We start from the raw sequence: 23,885 nt of genomic DNA on the forward strand, positions 1-23,885 counted from the left end.
AGTGCTAGTCTTCGCTATGTCATGTTTCTGTCATGGAACAGTGGTACCTTAAATGTATGAGCAGTTAGAATTTTTGTGTTGACCAACATAAATATAAATTCTTACATATGTGTGGCAAAAGGTGTTGTTGCTAACAATGTCTTATCCTTTCCCTGCAGGCAGTAGGTTAAGTACAGTTTATAGCAATTATTTGCATAGTATATGTGCTAGAATTCAATCATATGTTAAACAACTAAAAATCAAATACAAATACTTCTTGATAATGTGAAAGTGTTGCATCCTGAGAAGGGTGTGTTGAGTTTGATACATTTGTCCTCTTCTACATTGGGAGGTCAAGCTATATTTTGTAGCAAAAATTTTGCTGGAGCTTATGTTTCATCATACTTGTTTTGGTTTTTTTCCAGATACTTTACTATTCTTTTTGTTTGTTTTTACAGTTCTATCTTCAAGACACTAAAAGTAGTAATGGTACCTTTATTAATAGTCAGAGACTGAGTAGAGGATCTGAGGAAAGCCCACCATGCGAAATTATGTCAGGTGACATCATCCAGTTTGGTGTAGATGTGACGGAGAACACGCGGAAAGGTAAGGGTATGGATCTTTTTTTTTTTTCCCCAAGTATATTTATTTAGAACATCTTATTACAATCCGATCTTTAAGAGTAAATGGTATTTCTGTTGTAAGAAAATAGTTTGGTTTTTTTGGTTACCTCTTCCCTCCTTTGTGCTGGCAGTGAGTCTTGTGGCCACATGGTGAACTGGATCAAGAAACTGATCTGCTGAAAACATGGAATATACTCTACTGTCTGCCCACCCACCCCCCTGCAGCTAGATTTTAACTGAGTTGCTTCCACAGCCCACCTTGTTCTGTGGCTGTATGGGTGCTAGTGCATGTTGTGGAAGTGTAGATCCAGAAAAGGAGGTTCAGCTGGGACCACATGTTTAGCTATTGCCTCACTTAAATTGACTTACAGCAATTTTAAAAGTTCAGCATGGGCATGTGTGTGTAGTGCTGTGTTGGGGTGTTTTGGGGGGGGGGTGTTTATTGTTTTATTTTTGTAATGACCTTTCTTTCAAGCCTATGAACCCTAAAGTTTCAGCTAATAATGTGGCAGAAGTATGAAACTGCATTTCTTGATAAAGTACTCAGCATAAGTTTGAAACAGGCTAATTTAATTCCTGTCAAGATGCCTACTTTTTACTTCTGTGACTGCTACTAATTTTGATTTCTGCAGGTACTTTAAAATGAGGATAGAAAAAAGTTGCTGACTGAAAAATGAGGTGATGGGATTTTTGTTTGGTTTTCTTGCTGTCTTCTTCCCAGTATGTATGCTCAGGCGGTCTTGTATTATGGTAATAGCTATGTATCTGTGTTAATAAAAATGCAGCCTCAGTCTCTTTTCTTTTGCATTTATGTACAGTGTTTCAGGAGCCATTTCTTTCTCTTTCTGAAGACTGGTCTTGTATGTGAATTATTAGACTGTAATCAATATTGTCAAGGCTTTTTAAAGTTACCTATGGGTCTGTTACTTTCTGTAAGCATCGAACTTCTGGCCGTGTTCTGAAGAATCCTACTCCGGTAACAGGCAGATTTGGCAATAAAATGGCAGAACTGCCATCACTGCTCTTCCACTTTACTGCTTTTCTGAACAAGACCTTCACAGAGCTCATGCTTAAAGAGGGGTATATTAGAAAAGAGTGAAATGAAAGAATAATACTAAATTTAAATGCTGGTGGTAAAGTTCTTTAAAAAGAAACAAACAAAAATCCCCAAACAAACACCCCCCCCCCCCCAACCAAACCTCCCCAAACCAAACAAACCAACTCATAGTACAACAGTAGAATTTTTAAAGGGCATTAAGTGAACAAAACAAAAAGATGAAGCCTTCTCCACCTGCTGCTCATGAATTCTATCTGTCTTAAGCCAGGTAGGTTATAGTACTCAAAGTCTGAAGTATCAGGGGAAGGTTAATGAATACATCTTTAAAGAAAACATTGTTAAGCAATGGTGGTGGTAAAGTTGTCATGGAGAGCTTCTGGAGCTATAGTGTTTTTGAGTGATTCATTGTAGTGAAGGTCACATCACATTGTTTCACTTTTCTCAAAAATGATGTTGGAAAGATTTAACTCCTGGATGTCTAATTGGAATTGTCTGGAAGTTACTTGAAATGTTACTTCATGTGAAGTGATTGCAGATATTTATGAATACTAGCGGTATACATGGAATAAATCAAAGGACTAGATTGCATCTAATGAACCTGGAACTATTCATTTGACGAGATGCTCTCCTTGCTAAAAGAAGCTGAATTTCTTCATGTGTGTTTAGACCTAAAACAATTTTTATTTTAAGATTTAGTTGGAAGAAAAATTGAGTTCACTTGGATTTTGTCAGCAGTTACTTGCAATTGGTTTATGTGAAAGTTTGTGGAAAGTTCACCGTAAGCAAATTCTTGCCAGGAACTCTTGCCAGTAGTAGTTGTTCCCAATGGTTTTATGTTAGTTTTACAAAACACGATCCCAGAGACCTGGCATTTGTGTAATGAGTGATCAGGTTGTGCAACCTTCCTTTTCTTATTCTCTGGCTTTGAACATAGGAGCTGTACTCATGTTACTTATGAATGTGTTGAGCTAGCTAATGTGGAAGAGCATACAAGTTTGCTTTCTTCCATCTCCGTGCTCCCCAAGCAATGAATGAAGATCATATTATCATGCTGGGGCGTGAAATAGCTGCATCATGGTTGAAGTGTTTACCCATGAATGTAATTGGAATGCATATAAACACTTTTTTTTTCACCAGTTCATTTCAGTAGTCTTAGATGTTACTGTTAACCTAATCTAGTAATGAAACAGACATGAAAGTAGTTTTTAAACTAGTGATTCCCTTTAAAACCATTTTGCATTCTGTATTTACATAGTGCCTTACTTGCACAAGACACTTCAGAGTTTTGGTCTGTGTAATTATAAGGTAATGACAGGATAGGCTGAGTTTACTTGCCTATGTGAATTCTGAATTGTGTAAATATTGCTAGAATACATCTATTTCTATTTTATTGTTCAGGCTATGTCTTAGTCATTTCCTTGCAAATATGATGTTGATTTGGTTCATTAAGAGTGGCATGTTCGGTATGTGGTTTTTCAGGATATCTTATACGAGCACCGATTCCTCCGCGTTCTGCTGCTGAGCTGAAGTCATTAACAGGCCCCAGAGAAATGTTTCCAACCCTCCCGCTTCCTTATTTGTCCACTTGTGATATTACTAACAAGAACACAGGCCTACTCATTTCCCTCTCCTTAATACTGTACTTATCTATTAATCATCTTACTGTGCTTTTCTCTGCGTTAGTGTGGTTTATGTTCTTTTAGCCCTTCCTAAATTTCCCAGTCAGGGCCAGAGCGTTCCAAGAGTTAACTGGTGGTGACTTCCCGGTTTGGAAAGGAGCAGCAGGCTTTCAAGTAGGGTCAAATAATACCAGATGATTTAGTTCAAATACAGTCTATGCGGTTTTTTCCTAGTCAAGTTTGGACTGGTACATCTCTTCTCTTGTGTGGTGTTTGAAAAAGGCTGCGCGGGAGGAGGGAACCCCGTGCGTGCTGCTTGTCAAAGGGGAACGAGGGAGGCCGTTTCTTAGCACTCTCTTGATTATTGCCACGGCCGCTGGTATCGCATCGACAAGTGAAAACAAAAATGAGAGCATCGTTTGCCAATTGTCCCTCTATGAAGCAAAAACTCGGAGGCAGACGAGAATTACTTCTTTATTCCCGTTCGTATGCTCCTTTGCAGCACGAACGCCTCGGCTGGGTTCAGGGCAACCCCGGGCGGCTCTTTGGAGTTGTGCGGTGAAGCGCGTGACAGTTACGCGTTTCGGGACGACGCAGCGAGGTCGTGGCTGAGGTCGGGAGTAGGGTCCCTTGCTCTGTCCGTGGGTATTCGCCGCGGCTGAGGTAGTCGGGAAGCGGCAAGCCGGGGCTGCGGAGCCCCTTGCCGGTAGCGCGGCCGAGCCCGCGCAGGCGGCTGCCGGCCCGGGGCGCCCCCTGGCGCTGCCGGCCCGGGCTCTGCCCGCGCGCCGCGGCCGGGCCGAGCGGGGACGTGCCGGCGCCGGCAGCGCGCGGGGATCCCCTTGGCGGGCACCGCCGGCCGGCAGGTGAGTGCGCGGCGTGTCGGCCGGGACGTGGGGAGGGGAGGAGTGTCTTCTGCTCGGAGAAGAACTCTCTCGATCCCGTTGGGCAGCCAGAGGCTGCTTTACTGCTAATTTTTTTTTTTTTTAATTCCCCAAAAGGAATAACATAGACTTGAATTCAAACAATTGCCACTATCCTGTCCAGTCAGCGCCAGAATAATGTTTTCTATGTTGCTTTGCCTTTCCCTTAGGCTTTCTCGTTATTCTTCCAATTATAATGAACAGATAGCTAAAGGACAGAGTGTAGTTGTGGTTGGGTTTTTTTTTTCTTTTTTAAATTATTTTTATTTTATGAACCTATCAAAATGCTTGGTACCTTCTCGCAGCCACTGTCTATTTGTGACCCTCTGCTAATTCCCCTTAATTGCTTAATTTTTTTATACAAATAAAGCCCCTGCAGCTTTTAGGAGATAATTTTTTCAGTCTAAGTGTTGACAGAAAAACTTCAGAATTATATAATCTCACAGCAGACCAACCTGATGTATGACCCAAAGGTAAAGCTGTGTGTTGGTCTTTAATTTCAGGTACCCTAACATGTTCTTCTTGAAATCACTAATTTCCTTTTTATGCCTTAAAGGAAAGATTCTTCATTATGAAAGCTGTGTGTTACATGCTACAGCTAATATTGCTAATGTATTTTTTTTACGTTTTTGCAAGAACAGATTTGTGAATTCTGGGGACCCAAGTCTAAAGCCAAAAAAGACCCCTGAACCCATGGATCACTCTGTTTTGAGAATGAGGTCCTGGCTGTTCTTCCTTGGCATGTAAATTTAATAGTCTACCAGGACAGCTTGAAAAAACAAGGTGCTGTAGCCAAGAGGATACTTCTCCAAAGCATTAGCTTTTAGCACTGAAAAAAGGTTAACGACTCCGCTGTTTAGTTGGATCACTTCTCCTGTATTTTTAGATTCTATTGAGGTAGCTTCCTCAAAGACCTGTCTCGTTTCCCTGGAGCACTACTGGTGTCCTGAAACACCCATTGCCCTTTTTTTTTCCCAAAGCCAGATTAACTGTTTTGCTGATATTAATAACCATGAAAGTAGAGCAGCTATTTGTCTTTGTATGTTGGTGGGTGCTTTAGGTATAGTGGTAGATGATAGGTGACCATATACTGATTTGTATTTAGCTTGCGGTAGTAGTTTGGGAACAACATCTGTCTTTCTTTCCATGTAACTTGAAAGAATTTTTACTTCCCAATTCATAGAACCATACAAGAAAAAAAACCAAAACAGACATAATTTGACTGTTTGCAATGTCATTGAAAATAGTAACTTTTTGGGGAAACATTGTGAAGAGAGGTTGAGCTTGATGTAAGAATCAAATATTGCATTTCTTCCTCTGACTACTTGGGATCTGTCTTGAGTTCAGACGTCTTGACTTTAGTCCTGGAAAAGCAAGCTTTCTCCTTCTGAAATGAGAGGCCACTTGTCTAGGGCTGTGCATTAGATGTGTACGTACTACCAGAATAGCAAAATAGAGATGTATTGTCTTGAATGATGTTGCTCATAGTGTTCAAGAGGATGTACTTCTCAGTGGTTCCTATACTCTTCCTCTGCGTTCCCATTTTATTCCTTGTGTTTGCAAATAACAATCACTTGACAAGTTCAGATGTTGAAGTGAGTGTTTCGTGACACAAATTGGATGTGTTACCTTTTAAGTATCTGGATATGCTCATAGAAATCTTGTCAAAAAGGCAGCTCATCATTTTGTTTATACTTATGCATTCCCATTACCTAGCACAGGTAAGGTGCATTCCTTTTCCCTCATTTTATGATCAAAACATACAGTTAACTTTTTTAACGTGCTGCAGTAAAGACAACTTGCAAGTAATGCTGCACGTGGAAGAATTGGAACTGGAGCTGCTTCACAGTCAGGACTAAGTACATATTAGAAACTTGAAGAGGTTATGCTAAAGTTTCCTGTCCCCAGAGGAGGTCTGAAAAGGCAGACCCAGGCACTAGTGCTTGAAGGCATTCATGCCTCTTCTTGTTTGCCTGCTTCAGAGTTTCTTACGACAGTTTGCTTGGTTACTATAACATTAACCATTGAACTTACAATTAAGTAGTAATGAATCATGATGACTTAGTATTTGTTTCTTTTCAGTTACCCATGGATGTATAGTCTCCACAATCAAACTGTTTCTTCCAGATGGAATGGAAGCTCGATTGCGATCAGAGTAAGAATAAGTATCTGTTCATGTGTAGCAAAATTAAACTACTGTATAATGAGGATTTGATGGACATTATGTTTAAAATCAGCATAGGAACAGTTTACTTTCCTGTGATCGTGCAAAGAAAGTAACTGAGAGCATGGTTCTTTTGCAGGCATTATGAAAAAGAAATCTCATTTGCTTGTCACTTTCAGAATTCAAGACAACTATGAAAGAATAAATGAGTTGTATAAAAGAATAAAAAAGTTCTTACCAAGTAGGGCTTTTCTGACTGGCTGTGGTTTAGTGTACTGGAATGGGTATTATAAAGAGAAGAATATAGGAAAAAAGAAGGGAAGTGAGCAAATTCTCCTTCCCTCTTTTTTTTTAATTAGGGATTATTATTTTTGCTCCTTTAAATGCATATAGACTCTACTAAAGTCAAGTTAATGGTGTCTCTGTGTGTACATGTGTACACATAACACTGTTTATGTTCTTCAGATAAGTAATACAGTAACGTGTCCTTGTGGTGCACTGATTTGGTGTCACAATGCAAGAAAGCTTTGCCTGGCATGAGGGGAAAAAAAAAAATCATAAAAAATGTTGGATGGGATAATGTTTGGAAACTCAGATGAATATTGAGAGGAATGTTGTATAAACGCATACACACATATACTGTGTATATGTGCAGATTTTGGAGAAAATTTCAAAGAGAAGTAGAAACAAAAAATTTAAACATTTTGTTTGCAGTAACTGAGTGCCAATCACAAATGACATAATTTTAATCATCTTTCATTCTCAGCAATTGTCTGTTTTTGATTGCTTATTTAAATATTCTTTTACCATTAGTATCCAGAAATATTTGCATGAAGCTTTAGGGTATCTTTGCTTCTGGGAGGATAAGTCAAAATAAATTATTATGGGAATTTTTCCATGTGATGCATGTCCTAGTAAGAAATACTAGAAATATATGGTGTTAAATTTTTAGTTCTGATGAAAATGTGCAAGTATAATATTTGCTCTAGTGAAATGTACAAAATTCTGTAAGTTACCAAATATTATTTTACTCAGTTTGTTGAATTTGTAAATGACAGTAGTATATGCACTGTCTTTTCGTATCTATTGTTTTGTGCATGTAAATTGGTTTAAATCTTAATAAATCAAATTTAAGAGTCAAATATTATGTAACTACTGAAATAAAAGTTGGTAAAGAGAGTTTTTAGAATAGACCTTGGATTTATAATTTGAAAATAGTTCTGTAGCTTTGAAAACATTGCTTAGCATAGCATTAACTGGTTTTGCACGTTTGTATATTAACTCTTCATTTTTATCTGAAGAATAAACTTAAAAATACAAAGCATCTTGACTAAATGCACAGTACTAGGAGTCTTCTGGATTTTTTAACTGCTATTCTGCACCTGTGTTCACTTTTTAAATTTTTTTTTTAGTGTTATCCATGCTCCATTACCAAGTCCTGTTGATAAGGTAATTAAGTAATTTGCTGTTTTCTGCCTTATTTAGCCATATGCTGTTTTCTGACTTGTTATAAAGATGAAGAAGTGGTGAAGTCCAGTTACATTTAGATACATTTTCCACTGCCTGTTTTTACCTAGTTTAATATTTAGAAATTTCAGACAATTTTAGAAAATTTAGGAAAAAAAGGTAAAACAAGAGGTCATTTCAAGTGACAAAGCAGAGAAGGTAATGCAGTATCGTGGTGTATATTTTAAGGTAGCTTGACTTGTTACAGTATGGCACCTGAAACATAGCTTTGGAAAAAAACCCCCACCAAACCATTGGCATTAAGATGGTTAAATTTCCAGGTACAGGTTGACTGACTAACAGGTCTTGGGTACTGCATAATTTGATACTTGATCTGTTCTGTGGGACCCAAGAGTAGCTCATGATTTGGTGTTTGGATGAGGTCTGTTGTCCCTGTGTTGTCTTTTTTTTAATAGAGGAGAAGCTGCACTGCACAGGCTGTAAAGTGCTCTGGCATGTTCCAGAGGAAGACTGAGACCAGACCTCTCTGGTTCTGCTTGTATAACCAGAGTTGCTCACTGCAGAGTCATGGAGTCAGTAATGTCTAGTGTAATTTTTAAACTCAATTTTGATAATGTGGTGGACTTGTAGAAAAGCTGTTAATAGATACACCCTTGAGACAAGCTATCAGGAACTGATTGTCTCTCTAGCCTCTAAAAAGAAGGATTAACTTAAATAGGTTTGAATCAGAGTTTTAAACATGAAGGACAAAATTTTAAGAAACTAAGGAAATTTATATGTGAAGTCAGCAACCCAAGGAGTTCATAGACTTTTCATTTAAGTTGAGGTTTCAAAACAGCATATGTAGCTTGAATCCAGGGCAAGCCCCTCTGAGGAGGGACTTGCAGGTATAACTGTGTGAAAAACAGCTTCAAATTTATGTCAGTGTAGGAGGAGCCTACAAGAGCTAGTAAATAAATAAATTGCCAACACCTTTGTGTGCACCTTGTTTCTTTTTTGTCAGTTCAATCTCAACTGAAACAAAAGCCTTAAACTCTTTGGTGTGTTGGCGGTTCAAGAACTTGTAAAGACATTAACACAGTGAAGCCTCAGTCCAGAGTCTGGAAGTTCTGTGATAAAACATAGAATAAATAGTAGCAGAACAACAAATGATTGAAAATGCCATTATTAGATAATCTTAAATTTACCTTAATGACTAGATGTAAATTATGAATTTTGTATTATTTGAGTTTAATGAAAAATCGCAAACCATTTTGATTCTTAAATTCTCTTATTTTTCAGGTTGCTGCTAACACTCCCAGTATGTATTCTCAGGAATTGTTTCAGCTTTCACAGTATCTACAGGTAGGTTTTCTCTTGACAGCATTTAGTTTGGCTAAATATTTAATCTTTGTTTAAAACACAAATCCTATACTCTGTATGTCTTTGTTTGGCTTGCATTTTGTAAACAAAACTGCATTTTGTTTGGCTTGCATTTAACTAACTTTTCTGTAGTGAAATAATGTAAAATGTGTTTAATTGGACATAGTATAGTACTATGTAAACTTTTGGGGTTTTGCATGAGCAGTATAAACTGAGTTTTTTTTGTAGAAGAAACACAAAAGCTCCCTGCTTTATAGAAGGCTCCCTGAACGCTATATACCTGCTTTTCCTGGCCTTTCTCCTTTTGTACCTCACTGTCCCCAACTTTCTTTTGCTTACAATATTTTTGTCATCATCCGTTGCTGTGGATGTACTGTGTATGTGTATAAAAGTTTTGGTAGAACAAAAGAAAGGCAAAACAAGGGGTCATTTCATGTGTCAGGAACTAGTTTGTTTCTGTAAATATGATTTCTTAGTGTGAATATTTCTGTGTCTGTATCTGTTGGAAAGTACAAAAGGAGGGGGTAGTGCTGGCAGCTCTTCCTCATTGGCATCATCAGCCTTTCTGTGCCTGCTCCTGTGTCAGTTTTAATAGGTGTGTTTTTTTCCCAAGATGTCATGTCACAGAAAGGTTAGACTGCACAATGGCAACACATTAAAGTGTGTACTAATATGTATATATATAAACAGATTCTTTAGAAAGGTTCATAAAACCAGCTTTCTGGAGAAGATATGAAAATATTCTTACTGGTAAATTCTACCTAGGTTTAATTTACATATAGTTCTACTGATTAGTTTTGCCTGGTTTTGTTTTGTAATGGTAATTTTTATTCACATCAATGATGAGGCTTTTGAGACAGATACTAACTTCATGTATATTTGCTGACATAGCAGGAGCAGCTCAGGCAGATGCTTTTTCATGGGAGGCCAAATACATACTCGCTCAGCAATCTGTTCACTCTCTGTATCCTGGAATTGTTAACAAAGATGCTCTTCTATCTTACTGTCATAAACCAAAAATCAAATAAAAATAGTAGTTCTTGCTTGGCATTTTTCTTATGTGACCTGATTTGAGAATGAACAGCTCATTGCATGGGAGCTGCCAAGCTGCCTTTTGGTGTTTACAGTTTTGTTACTCAAATCACTGAGAAAAGTCGAAGTGTTTTTAAGTCTTGGAAAGAATAACTTGTTACGATGTGTACTCAGCATGTGCAACATATGCATGAAAAATGAAGGTTTTCAGGAACCTGAGGTTATAGCATAACATTTTCTAATTAAAATATACAAATAAATGCATGGATGGATAAAATAGGATGGGCTTACTGTAGTTTGAATGTGACAATTTTTGCTACTCACACTTCCTTTTTTTCTTGTATTTTGGTATGTCTTCTGTTGCTTCTGTTTTTCTGAGTTGTTCTAGCTGAACTGACTGGTGCTCTGCTCTCTTCATAGGAAGCCTTACATCGGGAACAAATGTTGGAACAGAAGCTGGCAACCCTTCAGCGACTACTTGCTGTCACACAAGAGGCTTCAGATACTAGTTGGCAGGTATCTGCAGGCATCCTTTTCCTTTATGGACTGAAATATGCAGTAGCATATAAATTTTAGCTATTAATTTACAAACAATGGGGAAGAAAGCAGCAGAAAGAATAAAAAGCTTATGGTGGTTTTTTTAAATTATGGTTGTTTTCTTAAACTGTGTAAAAGATACTGTTTAATAAATTTAGTGATTATGTATCAGTTTGAAATAACTTAGTACTAAGTACTCCAACAAAATTAAAGTCTTTAAAGCAGAACTCTACTGGAACTACATAAAGCACATGTTAATACTAAGGTAATACTTCTTTTCTGCTAGGCTTTAATAGATGAAGACAGGCTGCTATCAAGATTAGAGGTTATGGGAAATCAATTACAGGCATGTTCAAAGGTAAGTAGTTCACTTAAAGTTGAATGCTAGGAATGCTGAAAGATAGCTCTTTTGAAGTGTTTTGAAATTAGCTAGTTAGGAAAGCAGTTGGAACATAAACTTTCCAAAATAAGCCTGTGCAATTTTGATAATCTGAATAGCATGAAAACTGTAGATCTGTTCTGTATTTCATGGAATCACTTTAAATCTAGATAAACGGCTGTTCTTCAGCTTTTTTTTCAGCCCAAACTGATTTCTTTTGTATATGCATATAAACATGTATGTAGTGAAATGGAATTTCTGTCATGGGTGAGAACCATCTTGTCCTGTTTCCTATGGATGTTTCTTTCCAAATAGGGATTTGAAAAAAGACATTATTAATGTGCTGTCTGATACTCAGAGACAGAGTAACAAGTATGCCCTGCTTTGATTGTTGTTGAGGCCACCTATGTCTGCCTTAAATTTTTATTTTTATTTTTACTTCCTCTCAATTACCCACATGATAAGAACTTTTTTGCAGGTCCTGTTTGAGGTCTTTCAGATGGGACCTTGTAGGTTTCTGGTTTGTCAGATTGTAGGTCTCTTAGGCTTAACGTTGTCTTAGCAGGGTCCAAAAAACCCCCATAGTTTTCCTATAATCAAAGCTGATCACTGAACATGTGCTGCCATACATACACTTCAAAAAAAATAACTGGTTTGCACCCAGTCACGTCAAGAATCTTTGATCGCTGATTTGTCTGTAACATTTTCCCATCTACCAGAAATTGCTAAACCTTTTGGAATAGAACGGGTCTTATCACAATCTAATATATTTAATGAGCAAAATACTAATTTGTATTCTATCTTTGTATCTGAATTGTCTTATATGTACAGAATCAAACAGAAGACAGTATACGAAAAGAGCTTATAGCATTACAAGAAGACAAACACAACTATGAGACAACAGCCAAAGAGTCCCTGAGGCGGGTCCTTCAGGAGAAAATTGAAGTGGTCAGAAAACTGTCTGAAGTGGAGGTATTGAAGTTTCATGCCTGTTCTGGAAATGCTGAAATAGTTATAACTGCTGCTACATATATCCCTGTTTTGTTGCCTGTAATATGCCAGCATTTGTTGTATTGTGGCACTTGCAGTATATTAAGTAGTAGTGTTTATTTTTCCTATTGGACAATACTTAGATTGTTAAAAAGTTAATGAGAAATTATTCTTTAAACTCTTCCTTTTTCTGCCAGATTTCAAAATTTGTGAAGCTGTCTTGCAGAACTTAGCATGTGTGGGAAATACGTGAGGAGAAAATGACATACATGCATTAGAAAAAATGCTGTTAGACCTTGTTTAAACTGTAAAATTTATGGAAATGTAAGCTTAGCCACTCATACAAATGACACTTAAGAATGAGCTTTTAAGATTATGAAGTGTTGGACACTTTCTTCAAATAAGATTCCTGCCCCTATAATATCTCTCATTACTGTCCTCCTTTATTTTCTCTTTCCATTATCATTATTTGCTATGCTCCCTTAGGTCAAGAAATATCATAAGATTTAATTTTAAGTGCACAAAGTCTCTACCCTCTTCATGCTTTTTAGAGAATGCAATGCACATAGTGTTGTAAATAAATAACCTTAAGAGATTTCAATTAAATATACTTTTTTAGATTGTAATAGTCCTTGACAGGTTTGTTAATGGTTGGAGTTTTATGTTTACTTCTAGCTTTCTTCTCCCTTCTAATCCTGTACTAAGAGAAGAATCTTCTGACCTATTTATTCTACTTGTTCCTCTTTACTCTTGGGGGAGAAATACGAATTTAACTTTAGTGAGAGATTTGCCTGAGTGCTTCCTGCCACATAGTTTTTTCTCCATACAGAAGAATCATTGGCTCATGGTTGAAAGTTGTCCTTCAATAATTATTATATAATGTAGTTTTGAATGCACTTTTGTTTAAAGGTGTTTGATCTGGTTTGGTGGTGAAGGAGAACTAAGTCAGAGCTTGTTACAAAAAAAAAAAAAAAAATCGTGTGACTGAAGAAACAATCTTGAGCTATGAGGAAGAAACTCTATACACCATTTAGTTGTGCTGTTATCACCAGCTGATGCACACTTCTGGAGTATTTCTTGCCTCCTGAAGACCCAGCTGCCTCTTGAGTAAGGGGATCTTAGTTTAGATGCCTTTCCACATTATGGAGTACAGAAAAAGATTTAGAATGCTTCTTTGGAGCCATTTGGCTTTTATAATGTGTTAAATCTTCTTTTGCTGGGTGAAAGGTATGATGAAATCTATTGATTACATTGAATTATAAAATATTATGAAACTTCCACAGTTCAGCATAAAACAGAAGAGAATGGGGGAGATGGATGACACGTTTCAGTTCTTTATTCCTATCAGTCACAGTTAATTATATAACCCACTGTGGGTTTTTTGGTTTGGGGTTTTTTACACATGCATGAAGCAAATATATTTTCACATAATCTGTTCTTTAAGTAGAACATTACAAAGGTTTGTATAGATAGCATTTTTGCCAGGACTTGATCTGTTTGTTTAGCCTTAATGCTTAGGTACAAAGCAGTTAAATATTATTAGTTAAATATACTCCTTGGAAAAAATAGATCTACTTCAGTGTTTGGTAGATTATTAATCTCTATTTTTTTTATTTATTGCATAATAATTCTATCTTACAGCGGAGTTTAAGTAATACAGAAGATGAATGTACTCACCTGAAAGAAATGAATGAGCGGACTCAGGAAGAATTAAGAGAATTAGCTAATAAGTACAATGGAGCTGTAAATGAAATTAAAGATCTTTCTGACAAGCTAAAGGTAATGACAGAACTTCATCTGACTTACAATACTTTAATGCATGGAACAAGTAAATACAATTTTATTTCTAATGTAGCAATCAAAGGTTAAGAAACTTTTTAAACAACAGGTTAATGAAAGAAAGATGCATATCATCTTTTACATATTCTTTTGGTTTACATATAATGTGCTTGAAACTGTCATCAGTTAAGAAAATTGCTAAACAATTTCCCTTCTTACTAACTTTGCAAGTTACAATATTTTTGGAGCTGCAATTTATTTCAGTATAAAATTATGTATGATGTAAAACTTTATATTCAGCTGCTTTTATATTGACAAATAACTTTCAACCTAAACATCTTACAGTTAATGGGAATGAAAACTAGAATTAGAAATAAATTTGCATTTCATGTTGCTGCTTTGTGCAGTTACAAACATAACTAGCGGACCACATAGTAATAATATGGCTCAGCTGTCAGGGGGAAGAAGTGTGCTATCAGGTTTGTTATTAAACTAAACATCTAAGTATATTAATATTTAAAGGTCCTTTATGCTGGAGAACAAAATAATCACAGCATAATAAAGTCTATTCCCAAGGAGTCTCCAATTTAGATAAGCAGATGATGTGGAGGAGGAAGGTAGTAGTGTTCCCTTGGTAGACCCGAGACAGTTGTTGCATTTGTCTTGGATAAATACTGGAATTTGAACTTAGGTTCTTCCAGTCTTAGTTCAGCACCTCAGACAGAAGATTTTTGTTTCCAAATTAAAAGGTTAAATTGCTGGTCTTAAGGCAATTGGTTTCCCAATTATGAGTTAACCACTGATGATGATGAGTATACACAGAGGGATCAAAATTTAAATTTACTACCTAGCTTTGAGGGAGGAGAGTCTTTGAAACTTATTATCATGAAATCCAGCAAGGAAAAAGATGTGGCTTTCGATCAAGTTGGTCTGTGCAATGTACATTCAGTTTAGAAGGACTTTCGTGTTTTGATTGATTTGAGATGCTGGGAGACTTTGGATGTTTCATAGTTCTTGGGCCCTGGTACTATTCCTGTAAAATTTAGGTTCCTCAGTTAAAAAGTTAGTTAAGATATTTTCAGATTCTTTCTCTCTGTTACTGTTCTTGAAGTGAAATTTATAGAAAAATAACAGTAGAAAAATTTTGCGTTGTTTCCATTTTCTTTATCTGACTAGCACAGACAGTTACTTATGTACATTTAGTTATACAAAAATGAAGGAAATCTGTTCCTTTACATGTTAATTTTGATTTGTTTGGGGATTTTTAATATCTTTTTTGAGCAGGTAGCAGAAGGAAGACAAGAAGAAATCCAACAGAAAGGACTGGCTGAGAAAAAGGAATTGCAGCATAAAATAGATGAAATGGAAGAGAGAGAGCAAGAGCTTCAAGCAAAAATAGAAGCTTTGCAGGCTGATAATGACTTCACCAATGAGCGGCTAACTGCTTTACAAGGTTAGTTACTAGCGGGGAAGAAACTTTGATTATTTGTTTTTCTTTTAATCTGTGAAATATCTTTTTCTTGGACTTCTGTTTACAGTACGGTTAGAACATCTTCAAGAGAAAACTCTTAAAGAACACAACAGCTTAGGTAGGTGTGATCAGTTTCTTGTTTCAAGCTGGTTTGCAGATTTTCTGTTCAATTATTTTCATTGTAATAATCTTGTAGCCTAGGTGTCTGGCAAAAGAATAACGTTTTACAGTTATCGCGGTAGTGCATTCTTCTTGCTATCACTTGTTAACATTGAAAGACATGTGGCTACAACAGAATGCCAGTAGAGGGCACTGCTGTTGTGAGTGTTCAGACTTCTGGTTCATTGCTCAATTTAGAGCTCTGTTTGCACCTCTCACCTCCAAGATTTTGAAGGGTTTTTATATACATATATATACACACACACACATATATATATAAGGATTTTTAAAATACATGTACATATGTAATAGGCAGTAATTCTTTGGGTGATAGTAACCTCTTATATGTTTGAACAAAGAGGAACATGATCTGTAGTGCAGGAAAACACATTAAATTTTGCTTGTTTTGTTTGATTAGATTAGATACTTAGAAGGAGGAGGTAGTATGAAAAGCCAGATGCATTTCACAATGCTGTATTTATAAAGAAACAAAACCCAAACCATTTTGCTTGGTTCCAGAAATAATACCCTTTCTTAATCCTAGGCATACAAGTTGACGACTTCATACCTAAAATTAATGGGAGCACAGAGAAAGGTAGTGTATCTTAAGGCTACCTTTTGTCTTATGGTTGATGTTTAAAGTTGAACAAATTCAAAACGTTCTCTAAAGTTTTACTTTGAATAATATTCTCTTAAAAAAATGAAATTTAATTTGTCCACTCCTCTGACCAGCATATTTTGCTTAGACTTTCAGTCTAGGTGGTTTTGGAAAGTTCTGTAAAATGTAACAAACCAACTTGGAAGTCGTCTTTTTTTTTTTTTTCTTGTTTTTGATGGGCTCTCACTGGAATCAGTAGGAGTCTACTGAATGATATCAGGCTTGTGACACAAGAAAGTGGAAAACTCATTGACTTTTTTTTCCTCTTAATTTTATTTTCCCTTGCAACACAGACATACACCATTTTTCTAGTAAATTGGGTATGGTAAGTAAAGTCAGCAAAACATTTTTTTTTCTAACTATAACGTATGAAAAAAGTGAGTATGTAAAATATATAAACAGCGGAAACTAACTTTTTAAAACTCAGGACTGTCTTTATGTAAAACATTGAACTAACTGTTAGGCTTTTTAAAGACAATTAGTTAAACTAAGTATTTTAACTAATGTGTCTTAACATACACTTGAAGTTTTTTGAATAAAATTGATAAGAATATGCCCGATATCACATATATCAAAGAATATTCCAGTTATGATTCTGAATTCACTAAATTGTTCCGTTGGCTAAGATATATGTGACCTCTTGCATTAATTTTAAATTTTTCCTTGATGGAGCTTGCTTCAGCAATTGTTGTGTCTTGCTGGATAGCGAAAGCTCTGAGGAATGGTGGTAGTATCAGTTGGAAGTTTGGGGTACCTATATAGAGAACTCCTGGTTTTAACCAATATTCACAGTATTTAAGGATTACTGTATAAATTTTTGAAACAAAATTTTAAAACACGCTATGCTCTAATTTTTAGCTTTTTACTTTTTTATTTGTTTTATAAATGAAGAGCTTCTTAACTAGGGAGACCAATAGCAATGTAAAAAAGATAATCATGGCATAACCTCATGTCTGGTTCTTATTTGGAGTAGGAGGAGAGATCAGTTAAACAATGACAGGAACTGCACGAAAAAACCTCCCCTTAAACTAAGTACTAGTTATCCCTTAAAGTCTTAGCATTTTAGCCACTTAGCTGTGATGCATGCTGAGATTAGCAAGCAGGAGACTTATGTTCCCAGTTCTCTGGACTGCCAGAGTTTGTTTTTAGATAGATTGTTCCATCTTGCTGATGCATAATTTTAGGTTGGTAATACTCTTAATCCTTCATAGAATGGTTAAGAAACAAATTTGCTTTTAATTTTTTTTTTAATCTTCCACCCCACAAAATAGTACACTTCTTTACAAAGTAAAACTGAGGTACTGTATAGGGATTGTGATTCTTCATTCTAACCAAGTAAACCGTAAAAAGATTTTAAAAATTAGGTTGTTGGAGGGTATTAAAAAAACATGCAGTACTGTGAACGAAAGTAGCCTAGAGCTGAATTGAAACATTTAGTAAAACCTTTGAAGCTTCAAGTGCAAATACATATTGTTTTATAGAGAAATAATTGGTAACATCACACTAAATATGATATGTTGTTTTAACAAACACTATTTTTGGTTTGTTTTTTTTTTTAAATTGTTGGTAGGAATGTCATGTTAGTTTTTTAAATACTGCTATCTCTTATCAGTCTGAGTTTAAAAATTGTCTGAAATATTATTTCAAAATTGAATTCATTATTTGATTATAACAAATATCACCGATATTCACTTTTTTTGTCAAAGTTGAAGAAGCAATCCCTTTTTGACTTATTTTGGATTGCATAAGAGTCAAAATGTTATCTGGATGGGTACATGAAAATATAGATTCCTTCATGCTATGAGTAACAGTAGAACTTGTACTCAAACCTGGGAGTTTTAGGAAGCTGTCGTCTAATTTCTTTATGAATATAGACAGCATATAACTGCTCATTCAAGTTGTCTTTCTGTGTGTTTATACAGTCTATCACCTTTTTCTGTCATGCACCTACCATGCTATTTTATTATTCTGTATTTTAGCGTAGTTTTCCATTATTCTGTCTGTTGTACCACATTCTTCTGTATCTCTGCTATACCTACCTGGTCCATCCACATTTCTCTGGCATTTTACAGCTTTGCTGGCCTGTGGTCTTTTCATGACAGTCTGTGCCTTTCTGTATCTTCCTGTCCTTTATCTAGCCCTTGTAGAATGACAGATGGGCAGTAATTTTTCTCTGCCAGATTTTGGATTTTGTTCTCTTGAAAGCAGCAGAAGGCAGTTACTGGTTTTTTTGCTGAGTAGTCTGCATTATTTTAGAAGAGCTAAGAATTTAGAGTTTATAATGTAGATTCAGCAACTTCAGCAGTGAAAGAGATTGTAGATATTTTGCATAAGGAAAAGACTTCACAGTTGAAGGCAGACATCAGAAATTAAATTTTTTTTTGGTGCTAAATAGCCTGTAAGGGAATAAATAAAAAAAAAAAAGGTTTCCTCTGTTTGAATACAAAGGTATACATACCTTCCCCCTGCTCCCCGCCCCTGTCAGAGGAAAATTGTAAAACCATGTAAAATCAGTATGTTTTTTAAGATTCTTTTTGTCTCTGTCTCTCAAAACTTCAGGTCAAGTCCTCGAGGTATGTTTATAGTCATGCTACCTAGTCGTTGCAAGAATAAGGATTTTACGTTACTTCTTTCTGTGGCTGCCCATAACATTAAAAGATCTGTACTCTTGAGTAGAGGAACTAAGAAGTCATGTTATAGCCTCTCTAGAGGCTTTTTATAACAAAGTGTATTAAGATGATGATAGTTAGGCATTCATTTTCTCTCATTGCACATACTCTCTTCTGCACCAGAATTTCCGTAACTTGCTTATACATCAAGCCACTGATAAATGTTGGGTTAGAACTGAGATATTTCAATAAGTGGTATGTTTCTCAGTGAGTTGCACCACACCTGGCTTTCATATTTAAGTTTTGTGAGCCATGTATTACGTAAAGAAAGATATGAGGAATTTGCATACAGTCACTCAGAGGATCATGTAAAAAGGCTAAAAAAAAAAAGTTTAAATACGGAAAATAAATGTTATAGCTGTGGTGCTGTCTTTTAAAAGCCCTGTCCTTGTGGGTTAGAAAAAAGTTTACTTTTTAGAGTAACTTTGAAATATGGTAAAGCTTGGTATTACAGATTGGATCTTAATAGCTAAGATTCCGGTATCGCAAGCTAATGATTGAACAATTTTGTTAGAATGTAACACATTTTGTCTGTTTCGGTACTAAAAAGCAGCCTTTTCAGATTGCTAGACTCTTGAGGCTAAAGGATTTTTGAGGTTCTTTAGAAAGGGAGCATTAGCGCCTTTTTACTTGAAGAGATACAAGATTCTGATGGAGTTGCGAGCTGATCAAGGTCACATGGAAAGACTTGTGTAAACCTGGGAGTTGAGCCCAGTTTTAGGATCTCTATTGTAGAACCGTCCTTTCAAAAATTATTTCTGTGCAGTGAAACTTTGTGTAAAAAGTAAAGGGTGATATTCAGCAACACTTACCCTCTTGAAATGAAAATATTTGTATTAGATATGAAGAATAAACATGAAGACTAGAGAAAAATGTATTAAATGCTAAATAAAAGCTAATAAAAAAAAGCCGAAGAATATAGGTTAAATAGATGTTTCTTATTTCTTCAGTGCTTTGATTTGGTATTTGCAATTATCCATGTCTGATCATGAATTAACAAATGGGAGGAACTAGAGGCATCAGTGCTATGGAGTTGCATGTTTCAGTAGTGTATCATCTGTATTCTATATTTATTGTGATTTAAATATCACTTATGTGTATTAATCTTTTTTTGCCAAACATGCGAAGTTGCCAATGGAAATTTAGTGGAAGTCATTTGTCACCACCTAACCTGAAAAAGCAATACAGCAAATGCCAAATGCAGAATGTCTGGACTTTTAATAATTGGCTATTACTAAATTCTGTTAAATAAAGTGGGGGGGGGGGGGGTTAAATAGCTTCTGTTGAGGTAAGGGGCTTTTTATTATGCTTAAGAACTGCCATTAGATTTTATTATTTAAAAGTACCCCTTGAAAATGCAGATAAAGTACTACTTTTTTCTAATCAGTTCAAAAGAGTAATCTGTTTTCTAATATCACTCGGACATCATTTCAATTACGTCTTGTCTGCTTGCATATTAACTCAGATTTCAAAAATTCACTGTAAATATACAATTACAAATATTGTTGATATACCTTTCAAATTTTTTGTTGCATCAATTTGAAAATAAGAAGATGTAAACTTAAGTGTTTCTTTCTTTACTAGAGCACTTTCTTTCAAAGAGTGGAGGGGACTGCACTTTTATTCATCAGTTCATAGAATGTCAGAGTGAGTACAAGAGTGTTCATCACATTTGCTTTAAAAACAACAGAAAACCCAGAAAAGGTGGATAAAAGACAGGATTTGTCACTACTATTTAATATTTCTGTAGTAGCAGAAATTTTCTAAGCATAGAATTGTGGCACTGTGATATTAAGCAGATGCCTGTAGTAGTAAGATACCTTTGCTCTTGCAAAGCGATGCTCACATTGTCTCTTCTTACCAGTTAATCCATTATTGTCCTCTGACCAATAAAAGGGTGGTAATGTTGCCACATGGTGTTTAAAACTGAGTGTAATTTTTCACCTGTTACAAATTAAGAAGTTGAAAGCCTAACAGTTTAAGCAAACATCACAGGCAGCAATAGGACAGAGATAAGGTAATGATGTCTTTTCTTCATTTCACATATCTATAATTTATCTGATAATTAAAGGTCTTACACATTCTTCAAATTAGTTGTTGCAAAGAACAGAAAGGAAAACAAGAACTTAATTTTTATATAGAAATATAAGAGATTCTTTTAAGAAAAATAGAACATAAATATGCAATACCAATCTTGAGAAAGATGTGCTATTCTGGAATAAAAAACGTGTTTTTCGAAGCAAATGGCTTTTGAAAATGAGTAATGAAACAGCGCAGTCTGCATATCTATAATTAAAGAAAAACTTAAGATGTTAATACTTTTTGTCCACTAAGAGAAAAATATCATTAGGATGAAGAGAGAAAAGTGCTATTAAACTTCAAAGAAAACTCCTTTGTAGCATAAAGAATTATTTTTTGACTTAAGAGTTTACAGAAATTATGTACCAAAAGTTGAGCAGAGAGAAGTATTTGTAAGCAGAAATAAGGCAGTTGGTTGGGTTTTTTGACATTATGCCCATTGGACTCTTCCTTTCCCTTTTAAACTTCAATAAGGAAGTGTAACAGACTTTACTACTTGCGATATGGATTGCAGTGCTATAACTGAATGACAGGATACTGCTAATGTTTGTCTAAGAAAATTTAAAATATTTATTTGAAAAAAATTAATTACTTTTTAAAAAGTGAATGACTGGTAGCTTTCTTCTGTCAGGTTGAAGTTTAAAGTAATTTTAAATTTTGCAAAGACCTTGTATAAATCTTCTTTATTCAGTACATAAAAATGAACTGAAGTTAAATATTTGAGTAAAAATATTTTTTTGTCTAGAGTGAAAATGAAGAGCATGCGGAATGATGTTCAAATACAAATTGGTTGCTTGTTTTCATTGTTTGGATGTTAGCTTAACCTATTTTAGCAAAACTTGTATTAGTATCATCTCTGCAAATTAAACGTGACCAGTCTTGTCACTACTGAGAAGCAAAAGTGACCATCAGGATCTAGTAAAAGATTCTAACATGCAATTGAAGTAGTAATAAGAGAATAAAATAAAGATCAATTTACTTATGCCTCCCTTTGAGAGATTGAAAGCTAGAGTAAAGACACTGTAAGGCCTCGATTGCCTCATTTTTAAAAGAATGAATACGAGTTCAAAGGGTTCAGTAATCTGCATTTTTTGCGACAGTGTAATTTTTTACTATCTAATCAAAACCAAAAAAGATTCCAAGTCAGCAACTGGTGTATTTATTCCTAGACTGAAAGTTTGCCTTTTCCAAATTCAAACATGTTTAGTCAGGCCCCACAAAATCATAGGTTAAAAAACTGCAAACTGTGGCATCTACTATTTTCATTTTGTAAGTAAGTGCTACCCTTCGGTACTACTCCTGCTCTTTGCTCTCTGCAGCAGTGAGGGTTAGGAACTAGTGGGGAGAATAATCATAGTTCCAGAGATTGCAAGGAACTGGAATTCCGGAAAAGACATGCAGCAAATACCACTGGAATGGAAAAGACATGCTGCAAATACTTAAGTCTAGAACAATATCATAAAGATCAGCAATATTGAGAGAGTATTATATGATGAACTATACATTATGCTTTTTTTGCCCAGAGGTTTAGGTATTGGGAGAGGAGCAGGTTTATTATTTAAAAAATAATAATACAAAGAAAAAATCCTAGAAATAGGAGTCACACACTGAAGTTGTGTTATGTAGGGTTTGCTGTTTTGTAATAGAAGCAGAGGAGTTAAAACTATAGGATCTGCAAACCATAGGAGAAATCTAAAAAGAAAGGAGAATTGAGACAACCATACAGTTTGTCTAGAAGAGAAGGTTCTGACTTGTGCTGGTACAGCAGGGAAAGTGTGCATCTCCATCGTTCTGGGGAAGAAGCACTTAAATTGGGAAAGCACAAGCAGAGAAATGAGGAAAACCAGCTTGAGTCAAGAAGTGGAGTATGTAAGATAGAAGAAAAATTAGATGATTAAACAGTCTAGTATTCTATAAAAACAGTTGCTACAGAGGTATAGGACAATTGAAAGTGTTATCCGTTAAGAGCAGTCAAGACCTGTCAAGGTACTAAAGCTAGAATTTTTTTGGTGGGGGAGAAACGACAGGACACTAAATCTTACTTGCAATGCAGTTTGAATGCTTAACTTAGGTAGCATTGTTTATAACATCTGGCTTCTGTAGGTTTTAATATTTTTTATTTATTTTTATTTTTTAAGCAGAATATGGCTCACGATATCATCCAGTAACCTGTCCTGATCTACAACATCTGTAGAATGTTATGAAATCTTGCTCTGAATGATCTGGAAAGTCTGTTACTTTCTGATCATTACATCCAGTTCACTTGTTGCTCATTTCATAACTTTTTTTTTAGTAACCACTGGTGAAAACCCGTGACATCAACAGCAAAAATCATGGTGCTTCTTTTTGATTAGTACACGATATGAGTTATTACCAAAAATGGTGATGATGTATAGACGAAAGAGAGATTTGGTGCCCTGCTAGCTTCCTATCTTTCACTCCAATCTGACTCTTCTTTATTTGTGTGCTTTTTTTCCTTGTTTTGTGATTTTTTGCATTTATGATTTTAAATGCAAGTCAATTTTTGCCTTTTTACTAAGTTTTTAATATTTTTTTATTTATCTATCTAAAATGGAGTTTTTGGATGGATTGAATGGCTATTTTCAACTTTTCCATTAATTTATGACCTGCAGGTGGCAAGTAAAGTTAAAGCTGCTCGGTATCACTTTTTTCAGATGGTTTGAAATTTGTGTGCTGAGGGCTGGGTTTCCTTTCATTGGTCTTCAAACCTGGCCTCCTTCAAAGAATAATTTGATACAAAAACATAAATGTATTGGGGGCACGTTATGTAAGTAATTGTTGTAATGTTAATAGATCTTAACTATTATATTACACATGGTGATAGGGAACCTAAATCTAAAACGGAGTTCTTAAATTGAAAAGATAGGAAATGCCTAAAAACCCTAAAGGAAAGCTGCCTTTGAACTGCATTCATCAGCAA

At 35.5% G+C, this 23,885-nt stretch overlaps 1 protein-coding gene across 38 annotated transcripts in view; it reads left to right on the top strand.

Moving 5' to 3' along the window:
- The window catches only part of SLMAP (sarcolemma associated protein), an 87,302-nt gene that overhangs the window by 35,750 nt on the left and 27,667 nt on the right, over positions 1-23,885 (top strand). For 5 of the 38 annotated variants that reach the window (XM_052776975.1, XM_052776973.1, XM_052776952.1 and 2 more), the window contains exons 3-14: positions 438-591; positions 6,281-6,353; positions 7,775-7,811; positions 9,111-9,173; positions 10,644-10,739; positions 11,047-11,118; positions 11,971-12,111; positions 13,771-13,908; positions 15,193-15,361; positions 15,447-15,497; positions 16,083-16,133; positions 20,450-20,512. In XM_052776975.1, the coding sequence (XP_052632935.1) occupies positions 438-591; positions 6,281-6,353; positions 7,775-7,811; positions 9,111-9,173; positions 10,644-10,739; positions 11,047-11,118; positions 11,971-12,111; positions 13,771-13,908; positions 15,193-15,361; positions 15,447-15,497; positions 16,083-16,133; positions 20,450-20,512 (1,108 nt within the window). The remainder of the gene's footprint in view (positions 1-437; positions 592-6,280; positions 6,354-7,774; positions 7,812-9,110; positions 9,174-10,643; positions 10,740-11,046; positions 11,119-11,970; positions 12,112-13,770; positions 13,909-15,192; positions 15,362-15,446; positions 15,498-16,082; positions 16,134-20,449; positions 20,513-23,885) is intronic. The other 33 variants (XM_052776976.1, XM_052776954.1, XM_052776951.1 and 30 more) reach the window with 14 other exon arrangements.

The sequence above is a fragment of the Harpia harpyja genome, chromosome Z (genome assembly GCF_026419915.1).
Source record: "Harpia harpyja isolate bHarHar1 chromosome Z, bHarHar1 primary haplotype, whole genome shotgun sequence".
NCBI lineage: Eukaryota > Metazoa > Chordata > Aves > Accipitriformes > Accipitridae > Harpia > Harpia harpyja.